The sequence below is a fragment of the Genypterus blacodes genome, unplaced genomic scaffold (genome assembly GCF_046128005.1).
Source record: "Genypterus blacodes isolate CSIRO-AG114 ecotype Tasmania unplaced genomic scaffold, CSIRO-AGI_Gbla_v1 ptg000152l_1, whole genome shotgun sequence".
Classification (NCBI taxonomy): domain Eukaryota; kingdom Metazoa; phylum Chordata; class Actinopteri; order Ophidiiformes; family Ophidiidae; genus Genypterus; species Genypterus blacodes.
Window position 1 is genome coordinate 185,001 of NW_027466954.1, and position 16,191 is coordinate 201,191.

The 16,191-nt window shown below is 44.9% G+C and overlaps 1 protein-coding gene across 1 annotated transcript in view; it reads right to left on the reverse strand.

Moving 5' to 3' along the window:
* Positions 1-3,053: 3,053 nt before the first annotated feature.
* The window catches only part of LOC143012680 (aryl hydrocarbon receptor-like), a 42,398-nt gene continuing 29,260 nt past the window's right edge, over positions 3,054-16,191 (reverse strand). The window contains exons 3-11 of the mRNA XM_076165945.1: positions 10,715-10,902; positions 10,527-10,616; positions 7,570-7,684; positions 7,343-7,482; positions 6,959-7,161; positions 6,729-6,838; positions 5,940-6,081; positions 4,127-5,852; positions 3,054-3,940 (exon numbers count right to left, since the gene is read on the reverse strand). Of these exons, the coding sequence (XP_076022060.1) occupies positions 3,848-3,940; positions 4,127-5,852; positions 5,940-6,081; positions 6,729-6,838; positions 6,959-7,161; positions 7,343-7,482; positions 7,570-7,684; positions 10,527-10,616; positions 10,715-10,902 (2,807 nt within the window). The 3' untranslated portion in view covers positions 3,054-3,847. The remainder of the gene's footprint in view (positions 3,941-4,126; positions 5,853-5,939; positions 6,082-6,728; positions 6,839-6,958; positions 7,162-7,342; positions 7,483-7,569; positions 7,685-10,526; positions 10,617-10,714; positions 10,903-16,191) is intronic.

Sequence of the window (16,191 nt, forward strand, 5' to 3'; positions counted from 1 at the left end):
TCCTGCGGTCTCCACGCCTCAAAACGCTCCGGTCAAAACTTCACATCCGCAAAAACAACGAAAACAACAGAAAAACCTTTGTAAAGTAGCAAGTTCCTCTTCGTCCCGTCTGTGTCGCTCCTCTTTCTCTCCGTCGCTCCCAGCAGAGCGCAGTCCCGACACCGATTACGCGTCGGGGTCGCGCAGCGGGTCAAAGGCCAAACATGGAGCACAAACCTCTCTATCATGTTCTCATAATAATCCTGTGACGTTACATTAATGGAAATGAGAGCTGTCAGTGATGCTGACTGATGCTGTGAACGCTGATGATGTCATGTTATCATTAGGAATTTGATGAACTAAGTGTAAACCACATGTATGAATAGATGAATGGGATGCAGTACTGAGAAACCAAACAAACATTCAAATAAAAGCTCTAAAGAAACGGTGCATTATTACGGAAATACGATTTAAATGTATATTATTATTATCTAGTCAAATGTATTTAAACAACAAAATTCACAGTAAATTTAAAGATTAAAGTTAATTATGTAAATGAAATGCTCACATATACTTGTATTTTTCACATCTAAAAGCAACGTTTTCTGATTATGTATTGTAATCGAATCTATATTTAATTTAACTTAGTATTTTCTTTAATTTACTGCAGACGAATAAAAAGGTGTGTACTGCCATCTCGCGGACTATTTGAAGAATTACATGGATAAAAGTCCCAGGTCACACACTGCATTATAGCGTGCTATGGCCCCATCGTGTGGTGACTTGGTAGTATTACATGATGCGTGAACATAGGGTGGAAACCTGAAACAAAACATAAAAAAATACAGAAAACATTTATATAACTACCTTAACTACATTAATTCTACAACTTACTTCTACTTCTACTACTTCTGCCACAACTACAACTAATAATAACACTTCTAATACCACCACAACTATTTATACAAGCAGTATTAATACTTCTTCTTCCACCCACACCTCCCACCAGTGCTGTTACTACGACTACAATTCCAGACGAGGAGACGCATGACTGTGTGTGTGATCAGATCACCTTTAATACAGTGAACGTGAACACACTCAAACACTCATACACTGTTTAAGAGGCAACATATTGAAAGGCAAATTCACAAGATATATATCATATGATGAAAAGTTACAAAAACTTAACAAGAGGGTTACATGAGTTGTATATGCTGTGCAGAAAATGTACAAAATTATAGGTGTGAGTCAAATTAAGGCAATATGACGTGAAAATACAAAATACATGACAATACATATTTTGAAGAAAAAAAAAAAGACATCTATATACTGTATATTATATACAAGTACACAAAGATACTGCATGTGGAGCCTGCCTCGGTCTCCTGGGGTTTAAAGAAGAAAAGTATGACGGCTTCGTTTACTGAGAAGCGAGCGATTTCTATCTGCGTCATCAGAAGACCTCCTGAGGAAAGTTCTGACTGAGAGCAGACGTTAAGGTGCGTAAGGCTGCGCAGAAAAACACAACTATAACACACGCCTCCAGAACACACGCGCTTCCTTCTGCACTGAGTCGCACGACTATTACTTATACGCACTATGGGGAAAGTAGCCCAGGCTTCTTTGGGGCCTTTGGTGGTGGCGCTCGCTTCATCTAAAGACACTAAGGAACTTTCTGTTGCTGTCGTTGGGATTCTGAAATGAACATTGAGATAAAACGTTGCGACTTACGACTCAGTGCTGGATGCTGCTGCTGCTGCTGCTGGGCGTGAGGCAGATTTGTCCTCCATCCATCCTCAGACTTAGGTCATTCCATTCCATCTAAGTGCTTAACAGCTTTTTAAAGGTCAACAGACAATCACTAAGGAGTTCATTAAAGGCACTTGATGTTTCCACAGCTCATCTGACATATTTCTTCTTTTTTTTAACCCCCTATCATTTATAATTACAGTATAATAGCTGCCTTGCTGCCTGTTTTACTTCTGCGTTGCGTCCACACGAGAGGGCCGGGCAAGGAAGCCAATTAATGAACCGCAAGATGGAAATGGAGAAACAAACGGGAGCAAATGTCCAATCAGCTCCCTAAGCTGAATGTTAACATGGTTCCACTCTTACGATCGGACTCTCACTGATTCAAATGGCGGGAATGAGTCGCTTTGTAATTCATCGTTCAAAATGGAAACCTTATTCATTCATTCAGTGCGACATCATAATAATCTAAACTTTCTGGAGGATTAAGGCTGTTGATGACTAAAATCTCTCCTTTTTATATTTTAAGTTTTTCTAATGTTGTGTCAGATTCCATAATAAAGCTCTTAACATACAAAAATACAAGGGATCGTAAATTCTGTTCACTGTGCTTTGGCAAGTCAAAATCTTTAAAGGAGCAGTGCAAAACAAAACTGGGTTTGGTGAAGATAAGGCAAACTCTTTAGTTTAGTTGAGTTATAATTCTATACTTATATTCCAGTATTAAATATTGATTCTGTCTCATTTCCGCTCATATTTATGATGGAAATGTTTTAAATTATGACAGACTGTCCCTTTAATGTGTGAACAGCTGTGTCAGTTTAAGGCACCGTCTTTGTTTTTATTGTTGTTTTCAACCAACAGGAAAATACAAAACAAAACAAGTCATAAAAGACAAAACTGGCTCAGTGACAAAGCTTTTAAATTATATAAAGATGCGATAAGGAGGGAGAGAGGAGGCGAACAGGAGAATGAGGCTTCACCTCGACTTTGGTTTCCTACAGAAGAAGCTGCACAGGAAAACTCCTCTCAATCTGCAACATTTTCAGATTCAAAATCGTTACTTTTTAATAGATTTTTTTATCAATTATTTTGGAAATAAATGTAAATTTTTCCCAATTTATTCCTAGACATCTTTTTTTATATTTACATTTTCTTTACATTCAATGAAGTTTTTACAGAAATCCAGATTTCTTGAGAGGAGAAACTAAATTTCTCCTAAATTAAAGCCAAATTAAACGCAAAGTAAAAATTGCAAAATAAAGACTGTGGAGGTTGAGTGAAGCTGCTGTTTCTTGGGTGTTTTTATTTGTTGTGTGTGTGTGTGTGTGTGTGTGTGTGTGTGGTTTTCAACCCTGTCTGCAATCCAAACTCCCCTCAGTGGGACAGCAAAGCTTGAAATGAACTGAATCAAAACGACAAAAACAGCAAAAAGTGGAAAGCTTTCCTCCTGTGAGCACTCAGTGAGAAGCGTAGGGCTGCAGCGGCTCCTCTGCAGCCCTACGCTTCTCACGCTTCTCACTCTATCTTTTATATTTATTTATATGTATATATATATATATATATTTCTTTTTTTTAATTCTTGAGTTGATATTTTTTTGGGTTTGTAAAAACTGTAAAAATGTTAAGAAAACAACAAAATGAAATCCTCCATTTTAAATTGAATGTTAATAAATGAAAGTTAAGAAGCAAAAATGCCTTCAGACTTCAGAGGCTGAGCTGATGGAGTCCTGATCTGTGGAGTCAAACTCTCACAGGAGTGCTGCTCATGGGTCAGGGAAGCTTCTCTTCTCTATGATTTGGGCGACCTGTTGTCTTTTTCTTTGGTGGAACTCCTGACGTCCGTCCCTTGCTGTTTCCGCCTCCTTCCTCAACCGACACCCAGGCCACCCTGAACCCAACGCCAGGCACGGAAAAGGCGGAATCCTTTCAGCATTCCTGGCCGTAGTCTCAAAATAAAAAGAAAGAAAAAGAGTTGCGTCCCAAACTGTCTCTGGGTCACACTGCTGCTCTTCAGTCTGATCCCCTTCAGGGTTTAAAGACAGAAGTCTTCACTTGGACTGCTGGTTTAGTCCCAGACGGAATCCTTGGGATCCCAAGGATCTCTGCCGTCTTAAAGTCACAGCGGCTGCTTCCTATTTGTTCTCTGAGTAAAATTAATTCCCATTGGGTGGTGAGGGGAAGGGGAACCTTCCATGGGATGGCTCTTGATCTGTGAAAGAGAGGGACAGGAGATGTTTATGAAACAAAGATATCTTAAATATTCAGTGACTCCTCTCTGAATCTCTGTGTTCTTTATATCAGAATGCTTCAGTGCCACCACCAAGGAGGCTTGTTTATGTGCCTCAAAACTGTAGACAGTTCAGTGAGGACTTGGGTCGGAGTTTAGAGTTTGTACCTGTGTCTGGTCACCATAGTTACGGTAGAGCTGCTGTTGCACCAGCAGGCTGTCGGGCTGGAGGCCGGGGCTGATCTGACAGGACACCTGCGCCACTTCAGAGTTCACCTGGGGGAAAACCTCCATCCCTGCCAAAGAGCCGCCGTCCTGCACGCTCTGGTAGAAACAGGAGGGCTTTGTGGGAGCCTGTTTGCCGGCGGAGGTCAGTCTCTGGCAGGACGGCGCCTGGTGGAGGTGAAGTCCATTCACGGGCACAGGAGGAGGGGCGGTCGTGAACATACAACTTCTAGAAGCTGGTGCTTCCTGCTGAAGAGCAAAGCTCTCTGTGGGTCTGAACACCGCCAGGCCGTTCTGCAGAGGCTTCCTCTGAAATCCAGATGTTTGGTTGAGACAGGCGGCGATTTGTTGGTGTCCACTGGACATCAGCTGTTGGTGCTGCTGCTCTAGCGGCCATAAGTGCTTTCCATTGTCATTGTTTTGTGGCTGAAGAGCGAAGTGGCCCTTTAGGCAGCCGGAGGCGGGCGTGTCTGCAGTGAAATCTGCTGTGTTTGAAATATTGTGGGCGTACGTTTCAACAAAGGTGTCTGCTGGAATTGAGCCGGGGCCCGACAACATCCACGGGCTGAATGCAGGCTGTAATCGACTCTCTGCACTTTGGTCCAGGAGGGCGACAGAGACGTTGGGCGCCCTCAGCTGCAGGTGCGTCTGCATCGGCTTAGCCAATTGGCTGGGGTGAAGCTGAATGCCGGAGGTCTGTGGGACCAGGCACGGCCCCAGGCTGTGGGGTTTGGCGGTTGCCTTTAAGGCGCTCATCTGACTCTGGCTCAGAGCGCACGAGTCCATCAGCAAGGGGTCAAAGGTCACCGGAGCACAGAGGCTCCCCGTGGTGTCGAGCTCAGGCAGAAGACCGAAACCGACAGAGGGGGCGAAGGTTTGCTGTGAGGTGATGTGCTGAATAGTGGGACCGTTTAAACCCGAGGAGCCCATCTGAGGTGGACCCATGTGGGTGAGCTTCACTGTCCCCAGGACCTGAGGCTGCTTTCCACTCACTGTCTGACCTCCGTTGGTTATTATCTGGTTCTGTGGCTGAAGGCTAAAGGCAAAGTTTTCTTGGTCATTGTGATTGAGGAGGTCCAACGTGGAGAGGCAGTCTGGGACGTTGTCAAGCTGATTAGCAAACTCCTTCTGGAGCTGCTCCTCTACATACGACAGGATGTCATTATTGAGAAGCTCGTCCAAGTCCTCCGTCACCTCAGGTGCGGTGCTGCTCATCTTCAGCAGCGTGTTTTCCCAACTCTTCAGCTCGTCAGCCTCTACAGCCAGGCTGATGCTGAGGTCGCTGTCGTCCAGGATCTGCTGCAGGGTCTCCACCATGTCCTGGATGGTGCCCTCGCCCTTCAGCACACCTTCTGTCACAGGTCCAGACACCCCCCCCTGCCAGTGGTCCACGGGAACGTTGACCAGGGCATGGGAGTCCTTGAATGCAACATCATTGAGGGTGCTGGCGTTGTGTTCGCAGTAGATGGACGGGTCTTGGCTCAGCATGCAGCCCAGCAAGGAGTTGGGGCTGACGGTGATGTCATCCATCTTCCTCTGCTTGGGAGCAGAACATGCGTCGGAGGTATCGAGGGTCGGAGCAACGTTGTACAGCAGCGCCTCTCCTGTTGCAAAGTTGAATGGCAGCTGCAGCCGTCTGAGCCTCAGGTGCTCTTCACCTTCTTCATTTCTGTCAAATGTGAGATCAGTATTAACTCTTTGGTCAACTTACAATGGATTCACCGTAAAGGTGTTGACATGTCACACCCCGACTTACGTCAAAGGTCTCTGCCGCGCCACGATGAAGTCTGGTTTCCCCCCTTTGAAGATCAGCCTGGCGTTGGCCTGGACCCAGACCCATGTGCAACCTTTGCTCAGCAGCCTGAAGACGGTGAAACCACTTTCCCCTGTTTTGATCACTGGAGATAAAATAGAGAGAGTGAACATAGAGAGAGTGAACATGGTGAGAGTGAACATGGTGAGAGTGAACATGGTGAGAGTGAACATGGTGAGAGTGAACATGGTGAGAGTGAACATGGTGAGGATGAACATAGAGAGGGTGAACATAGAGAGAGTGAACATTGAGGGAGTGAACATGGTGAGGGTGAACATAGAGAGAGTGAACATGGTGAGAGTGAACATAGAGAGGGTGAACATAGAGAGAGTGAACATTGAGGGAGTGAACATGGTGAGAGTGAACATGGTGAGAGTGAACATGGTGAGAGTGAACATGGTGAGAGTGAACATGGTGAGGGTGAACATAGAGAGGGTGAACATAGAGAGGGTGAACATAGAGAGGGTGAACATAGAGAGGGTGAACATAGAGAGAGTGAACATGGAGGGAGTGAACATGGTGAGGGTGAACATAGAGAGTGAATGTAGAGAGGGTGGACATGGAGAGAGTGAACACAGAGTGAACATAGAGTGAACACAGAGATAGTGGACATAGAGTGAATGTGGAGAGTGAACATAGAGAGAGTGAACATAGAGAGAGTGAACGTATAGAGTGAACATAGAGAGTGAACATCCTTCTCAAATTGAAAAGGAGGAACATTTTCTAACTTACTCCTGATGTGGTTGTCAGCACAGTACATCATGTCTGCAGCGTGGATGAACTGGTATCCAGAACCCTTCATAGAGATTTCTATTTCGTTGTAACCCAGGATGACTTCCCCTCTGCAGAGACGCAACAAACACAAATGAAGTCATCGGCTTCTTTTAACAGATCAAATTCTTCTGTGCTGTTTGGATGAAGTCTGATGAAGTTACAGATGAATTGGGAGTTTTTGGGTCTACCTGGTATCAATGCCAATGGGAGTGAAGTCCAGCTTGTGTTTGGTCTGGAAGAGGAGCGTCTTGGTTCGGATCTCCAGGATGGAGGGCTGCTGCAGCGGTGTAGCGATGGCAAATAGTGCCAGCTGAGGGTGAAGCAGCGTCCCATCCTCCGACACCAGGTTCTGACCGTGGAGGAATTTCAGGCGCCCTCGGAAGTTCAGGGCCTGGAGACAAACGCGCAGAAACACACACACGCATTAAAATCAAGCAATGCCTGAACAGACTGGTAATCACTCTGTATGGGCAGATGACGTTTTGATGGGTAAGCTCTCTGTATCAGTGATCAGCGGCTCCCTAACCAACGCGTCTGTCTGTTGTTAAGCTGTTAGATGGGCGATATATTACAAGGAAGCCGGAGGAGTTGTCCAGCAGGCATCGGAAGCGGCAGCAGAAATTCCTCTCCAGGAAGGAGGAGTTCTCTGGAGGGATGGCTTGAGGGTCGTGTGCCACGATGTTGCTGCTGACATCAGGGCTGCTCTGCTCACCTGAGAGGGAGACCAATCACAGACATGTTAACCATCTTACTTAGCCTCACTACTTTCAGTGGACAGAAGAAAGGAACACGGACTCACTGTGACTCTCTCTGCTGTCAGAGTTCGGCTTCAGAGCAAAATGGAGCTGCCGTCTGAAGATAGCGCGGTCATCTGTGTGAATGAGCTCAAACACGCTCTGATGGACCACGTCCGACTGTGAAGTGCACAGAGAGAGGGAGAGGGAGAGAGAGAGAGAGAGAGAGAGAGAGAGAGAGAGAGAGAGAGAGAGAGAGAGAGAGAGAGAGAGAAGGAGGAGGGTGAGAGATAGCGAAAGGGAGAGAGGGAGACAGGGAGGGAGAGAGTGAGTGGGAGGAAGAGAGAGAGAGAGTGAGTGGGAGGGAGAAAGACAGAGTGAGAGGGAGGGAAAGAGAGAGAGAGGAAGAGAGAGAGGAAGGGAGAGAGAGAGAGTTAGAGCGAGAGAAAAAGAGAGGGAGAGAAATTGATTGTTATTTGTTTTTAGATAGAATGATAGGAATTAACCTTGATGAAAAAGTGGTTTCAAGGTTTGACTAACGGAGTGAACGCTGCCCTCTACTGGTGCAGGAGAGCCGAGGCTTGAAATGCATTTCAGGGCTGTCTTAACAATGTACTGGGTCACTGTGAGAGCCCACTTTAGAGAGGAGAGTGAGAGGGTGAGAGAGTGAGGGAGTGAGAGAGTGAGAGAGTGAGAGAGTGAGAGAGTGAGAGAGCCAAACCATGAAGTCATTGTGTCATCTAAGTTTCTGGCCAGTGTCCCGTCAGCAGGGGTATATTAGCCCCCAGACTTGGCTCACACAGGTCTTGGCAGCAGAAACATAAATGTTGATGCTTTGGGTCATGAAGGACTTCCCACAGCGGAGCCAAATCCAAAAACAAGATTTTCTCTCCGCCGCCGAGACCAAAACAAAGACGGAGGCGCTCGGTGCGTCATCCGGAGACGGGACGTCTGCAGAGCTCAACTCTTTCTTATTTGTCACTGTGTAATGTGTGTGATCGCTGTCACGTGGGTCCAGAACGGAACAGAACAGGTTTGGTGGTACAGCTGAGTACTTCAATCATTCATTTCCTGTCATATTCTGCTGATTGATGGTTTCAAAACTTTCATAAGCTTTGTCAAGTTGGGAGCCAAATGATCTGTGTTGTGTATTTTGCTGTGTGACTTTGCCTTAAGTTCAATTCCAAGCGGCATTAAGAAGTCGTAAATTCAGCTTGGAGCGACATTCAGGTGGCTTGAAGTGATGAAGTGCCTTTTCTCTGTGTTTCACCACAAAACCTCAGAGGGAACAAACTGTCTCACTGACAAATGAGACGCCAGGTGATGCCAGATGAAAAATGCACTTTAGCACTTTGCACCCAGAATTAAAGGTTTAGAAACAAGTGATGTCGGTGGCTTTATGTCCATACTTTTATAAGGAACCTTGATATATTTGCATCAGGTCTCATCCAACTTCATATCAAATCAAAAATATATCCTTGACACTGTTTATACTGCAATTAAAGCGTGCTTAAGTGCATGATGTGCACACTTTTTCCTGTGTGCGCGAGAAGACCAGGAGCTGTGCCGCACACACACACACACAGCCTGTGTGTGTGTTGGCACAACTCCCTGGAGCCCTGGCTGTTGTCCAGTTCCCCCTATAGGTGAGCGACTGTTGGCGAGTCGCGGCTCTTCCACTGTTTGTGCTGGCGAGCTGCGTTCAGAAGTGACGATGCGTGTGTAAACACACGCGGTGTCGACAATGCTGCGAGTGCTGACAGAAGGCAGACTGGATGAATGCCTGAGACTTAAGGCTGGAAACACAGAGACGCTGTTGTACTGAGGACCAAGGTGCTGAGGGAGCCACACCCCTCTACCTCTTTCTGTTACTCAACCGTCGACAAACAAACCAGACACAAAACCTCCTTTGTCAGCGATGCTGAAAAAAAGGGCTCCAAACTCTTCATCGGGCTGCTCGGGTTCAAAGTGACCCGAGGAAGGATTTGTGTCAAGTGTTCCCATTTAACCACATTTAAGCTCTGGAGTCATTTCGACCATGAAACTTTCCATTCAATTTGTCTTATTAAACTGTTTTTACTCCTCACGCTGCTTTCATGCCACCGGCTCCAGCTGTGGACTGTCCTGTGTTAAAGAAGCTAGAAATGACAGCAGTGACGTTTTCTTTTATTACTTGTAAATTGATTTTTTTTTGAATTTACATTGCTTTTTTAAGATTTACATCTTTTTCTCTTGTTTGATCTACCACAGCCAAAGCAGCTGCTGAGTTTTGGCTTGACTTACTACCGTGACCTGAATAACAAAAAAAGGCTTTGCTCTCTCTGTGTGTTTGTGTGTGTGTGTGTGTGTGTGGTTTACCACGTGCATTCTCCTCAGGCAATAGTTTTTTGTCCTGACATCCTCAGACTCGGTTCAAACGGACGTGTTTACCAGTCAAGAGTTCACAGCCAACAAAGCGGCTTTTCAGATTTCACGCATAGACACACACACCGGTTCTCCATCTGACCCACATGTCCATTACTCAAGCATCCATGTTATGAAGCACAATAAATCCAGTTTAGATATTTCCCCCTGATTCCTTTCCCCCTGACGACAGATGACATCATTAACCAACATCACTATAAATCATAAAAGTCATTCAGCTCATTCCAGTAGAATCTGAAGGTTGAACTCAATCATCAAATTACTTTCAACTGGCAATAAAACAGCAGGGACTTTGTTTGATGCGTTCAAGGACCACCAGATAATATGTGGTTGTTGTCCAGCCACCTGTTCAGGGGAGGCAATGACGAAGATCACATCACATCCTTTACACAGAAACCATCATGTCTGCAGCAGCTCCTCAGTCTACCAGTGAGGATCTCTCTGGGGCCCTTAAAGGCCGTTAAAAAGCCCATAATTCCCAACATGTGTGTAACCTCTGACACCTCATTAACATCACACACCTAAACAACACAGCGGTCAGAAATATGACATGACATCATCTTTATTACGCCTCACACTGTCCTCCTCCTGTGCTCACCTCATGGAAGCCAAGGTAGTCCTGGATGGTGGCGGTGGTGTAGAAGACGTAACCTTCAGCCGTCACCACCAACACGAAACCGTTTAACGCCTGCAGAAGAGACAAGGACGGGTTTTAAACCTTATTTCCACGTCAGATTGTTTACAAGTCAGATGCGTCTTGACCGATCGAAGGGCCCCGGCCCTCACCTGAAGCAGCAGGTCGCCCTCGGAGAAGCTCACGCCGTCGATGGAGGCCACTTCGGAGGAGGACAAGTGGGAGGAAGAGGTGGGGGGAGCTATGCAGGACAACGGCAGCGAGTTCTGGTTGATTTCCCGGAACATCAGACTCCGGTGGTTGGACCAGCTGGTGCCATTAGGGCCCTTCTTCATGGTGGCTGGAAGAGGAGGACATCATGTTAAATTCTTTCCATAAACAATGAAGACTGCTTCCAAAAGACAGGTTAATAACCTGCAAAATGTCTTTATTGCTTTATTATCATCTCTAACCCTGTACTCCCATTTGGTCCCATATTGGAACGCCACAAATAAACAAATCATTCAATCTTTCTTTTGTTTCGATGAGGAAGGAAGAGGAAAAGAGAGAGAAAGAGGAACAACAAATGTGATGTTTTTCTCTCTGTATCAGGGTGGAGCTGCTGCGGCTTCCTGCCATCTTACAACACCCTTACTCGGCTCTTCCTCGTCTTCCTCTCTCACTTATCCAGCCCTCGTTATCGTTGCGAGAAGGCTAAAAAACAAACGGGCAGAAAATGGCCACAGCGCCTTAAAATATCCCCACATGGGAAGCGTGTGCAGTACGGAGCTGGAAAAGAGAGGGAAGCCAGTTAAAGGTGGCGACTGATGGACGGACGGATGAAGAGAAACACAAACACAAGCCTACAGATTCTGTTTTGCATAAACGGGCACTAATTATAATTTCTGTACACCTGTTATGCTTCCTGATGATCCATCCCAGCCTTTACACCCTTTGAAGTAACTAAGTGAGCGTTAACTTCACATAATTCCACATGTTCTTGGCTGTGTGAAGTCTGTTCTTTAAATAAGTTAAGTTAAATAAGTAAATGACCTTAAACTTGTTTTCCACTGCATTGCTGTCATACACGTACACATATTGAATCCACGGTTAGAAAACGTTGGTAATTTTCATTAATATATTCTGCCCTGAAGCGTTTTGTGGGCTGAACTTCACTAGGAAGCCTATCACACACACACACACACACACACACACACACACACACACACACACACACACACACACACACACACACACACACTGCAGAGAGGCTGGCTCAGCCCTGTCCTTGTTAAAGGCCTGGGCCAAATGAGGATAGCAGGCAGAGCCACAAAATTGCTAGTTGGCCCGGCAGTTTCCCCCAATGGACTGAACAGGGAGCAGCCATTTTGGAGGAGAAGCAACATCTAAAGTGGTCGATGAGAGGAATCGATCTGAATGATCCTGGCATTACGTACAGTAGAAGTAGTGTATGTATAACATTTTGCTTGTATTTCTTGGAATCAGTTCAACTTTTATTCAAGTATAATTGATAAATACAGTTGGAGTCCCGAGGGTTAAACCAAAAAATCTCTCTCATTGCAGCAGCATTAAACAAAGACCGTGTATCATCTTTCCAGTTTACTCAACCTGAAGTGAACTCATCACGTTACCAAAGCCAGAGGTGTTGGCGCCGTTAATATCCTTGGGCGTTTACATACTGTCAGTATAATAGAGATAAGATTCACCTGCTGTAAAGTACGTATGACCTCTTTACATCTCATATACTGGAGTGAAGACTTGCCACAAGTGCATGTTGAGACTCTGAAACTCTACAGGATTAATATACAGCAAACAATCATCAACATTACAATGAGGTCATACGTATGTGCAACCAGGGCTGCTGCAGCCACAATGCACAGAGTGAATACTTTCAGAATATGTGCAGTCACAAAATCCTGCCTGGAACGGACTGCACTAACCAGTCAAGTACAAAGATGAACGGTTAGAGTTGACAGAGTGCCTTGTCTTTTGACAGGAGAATGCCAGGGGCAGAGTATGGATCGGACCAGTTTGGGGTTAAACCATAAAAGCACCAGTTGAGATAATTTGAGATGGGCAATAACAAAGTGGCAAAAAGCCTGGATCTAGCCAAACGCTGACCAAAACAGATGGATCGGTTAAACCCATGAAAGCACAAAGAGCGGAAATGTACCAGTGGCCATATCTGTGCACACACCCTTTGAAGTGTGTGTGCGTGCAAGTTTCCTGTGGAAGACCAAGTGACATTAAATGACAGAAGCTTGCTTTGAGGTTACAACATCCGAGAATGTGTCACTGTGGCAGAGTTCATGAGCTGCAGCGAATACTGGGCACGTTTGGATTCACGCTACATCACAGGAGACGATGTTCAAAACCCAGCCATCTTGTAAGCAGACAGGAACACACCGCAGGAGATGGGCAGTTTGATCAGAGCAATAAGAAAATGTAGAGAACACATAATTTGGGTTAAGTAATGAAAGTGCTGGTAGAAGACGGAAATCCACCCGAGTAGACGGTTTAAACGGAGCATAGATTGACACAAATCAGCCTGAAACGTCAAAGTCAGAGCAAAGATGTTGACTCTTTTTCATACTGCTAATTGTTGTGCGGACAGTTTTAGCTTACTTGACGGCACACCAACCCCTCCCCATTCCCGCAGCATCATTTTCTGATCTTGCATATTTTCCATTACCACAACACATGATAAAAAAAGACTCCAAATAATGTTGCATTTCGTGATTGCCCTCCATGTGTTGTGAAATGTGTGAACATGTGCGCTTCAATAACAGCTTCATGTTACAACAGACTTCCTCTTGTTTTTAATCCCGTACTCTGCTGCTCTCTCGCTCTCCTTTCGGGAAGTTTTCCCCCTCCGCTGTGCCAAATGTTTTATAGCTCCCACGACATGCTGTGCACGCTGTTTAACATGATTTACGGCGAAACACAACAGCGGCAATCGATTTCATGCGCGCTCTCATTTCATACATTTAAATAGTGTTAGCTCTTTTTTTCGCAGGCCTACAGCTGTGTTTAACACTCCGATCCAGCCCAAGGTGTGTATAGACCCTGTTTAAAAAAAAGTATATTTATACAAGGAAGATTTCGCTGAGCACATATAATCTTTCCCAGCAATGCCTTGCTTCATGTCCACACAATGAGGCAGATTTTCACCTGCAAGCTGCCGTACTTTGTCACTGTTAACCACTGTTAACCGCTCCCTAAAACAACCATAATTTCCCCAATTTGGAGAGCAACCCCGCATTTCCGTACGGGGTTGCTTGTCTGAATACACCAACAAAAAACTACTGAGTCAAGATGAAAAACAGAGAATGAAAAAAAAATGGGTACATAAAAACAACACAAAAGGTTTCCTCTAAAACAAACAAAGCTATAAAAAAAGCTAACAGAAAAGGAGAGAGGATCACCGTAGGTGCCCTGAGGAACTCCCAATGCAGTTTCTAGAGTGGTAAAAACCCACTTAATTTACTCTTCTACCCTGAATACTGAGGTCTAACAAGGAACATGTGAGTCCTACCCACTGCCAGTATCCTCATAAAAGTGGAGAAACCCCTGAAACCATTGAACCCCCCCTCCTTCTCTTGTATGACTTTAAAATAAAGAAGAACCCTGCAGGCGCTCAAACCACCCCTCCCCTGCTTATGAATGTACTATACAGTAATCAAAAAAGGTTCTGTGCACGAGTGGCAATCCATTTTTTTATGAAGAACACTTTTTATTGCTGGCAGACTGGCAGAGTCAGAGAGTCACAGAATTTGTTGGACCCTGTCTCCCTCCAATTGGGTGGCAGAAAGGGGATTTCACCCTCCTCTGACTCTATGACCAGTGTTTTGAATGAAGCATACAGTACACATTTACCTAAAATTACACATTAGGATGTTCTCCATCTACTATTTTTAGGCATGTCATTTTTCTTCTTGCTGTCTTTAAAGTATCCCCATTGATACCTATGCATAATGTAAGCAATGTGAATTGTAAAATGTGAGACCAAATTAATTATAGATTAAGCTTGTAGTGTATGACCTTCAGGGTTACAGCAGTTGACTGCTTTCATTCTGATGTACAGCTTATTCTAAAGCAAAGCATCTTATGTGTGATTATAGGTTTGTATAGATCCATTATGTTGGCAAGAAGGCCTGAAGGAACCCTACACCACAAAAACGCTGTGTACTTAAAGACACAGCCATCATAAAACTAGTAGTACATGACATTACCTGAAGCGTGTGCCACCCCCAAACTCTCTTGCCCTCTTTCTCTCTCCCTCCATCATGTTTGCTAACACACCCCCCACATGCTATTCCCCAATCCTCCATCTCGCAACACCCGCTCAAGCACTTTGCGGTTTCTTGAGACTTTGAAACCCAAGTGCTGAATGGAGTCATTGTTTTCCATCTCTTTGGACTGCAGGGTGGGGTGGGGTAGGGTGGGGGTGTGTGACAGGAGATCGGCATCACCGACACCCATGCTCTCTTTGGGTCTCTCGCTGTCGTCCTTCCATTCACACTCAGTCTCTCTCTCTCTCTCTCCCTCTCTCTCTGATCCTCTTGGGTTTGCAGGTTCAAACATGAACGTCAAGGATTTTTGTTAGTACAGAAAATGCCTTGTCTGGTTTGGAAATCAAAGAGGTTTCAAATTCATAGTTCCTCTAAGTGCTTCTCCATTTGGTCTGCAGCTTTAACACCTAAAAATGTATCATATGCTGTTTAGGCCCATATGAACAGTTTCCCGTCTGTATAGGTCTTCTTCCTGAATAACATTTTGTCCTTCGTGGCATCCAGAATGTCAACCACATGTAATCTGCATCCACAACCCTGTCAAATGTGACTGGCAGGTAAAGTCGTCAAATTACTAGTTAACTTGTTCTTGATGTCTTTTAAAGATGCAGCTACGATGACTCATTATTAATCTTGAGAGAAAAATGCTTGGGATTTGAAACCAAGATCTCCCTTCAAAAATAGACAGGGGTGAACATCCTGTCATTTGTCCACAGGGGGTGCTATAAAGGTGCAGTTTTATTCAATTCTTCTCTCAGATTTCTACTTTAAGTTTCAATTAACAGTTCTTCTTTCTGACAGGAAGTGTATTATTCTCCCCATTCAGCTGGTGCTGCTCACTCTTGTAGCACTTGTTAGTCATCATGGCAAGTGTCATCTACCCCGAGGTGTCTGATCTAACACCAGCATTCACTGTATGTTTAACTTCACTTGTTATTTTCTGTTCTTCCTGCTTTGCTCCTTTCTTGTTCTTAGTCCAACTTCCTGCTCTGCGGTTTCAAGCCTCACCGGGGCAACCGCAACCATTTTAATGATGGCCGCACCCATATTACCCCACTGCAGAAAGTGTGTAGTAAACAACCCCATCCATGATAAGAAACAATTGACATAGCAAGAGATGTAGGTCTGAAGAACTATTCGAGCAAAGGAGGTTTGTTTAAAACCCTAAAGCATACCTTTGGCATTATCTACAAAGGTTTCGTAATATAACATAAAATTAACTGTTGCATATGTGTGTGATGTTTGATCCAGCATGACGCCTCCTGTTACAGCAGGTGGATTATGACAAGTCAACACCAGTGCAGACTCACTGTCTGAGGGCTTTATTGTCCACTTCC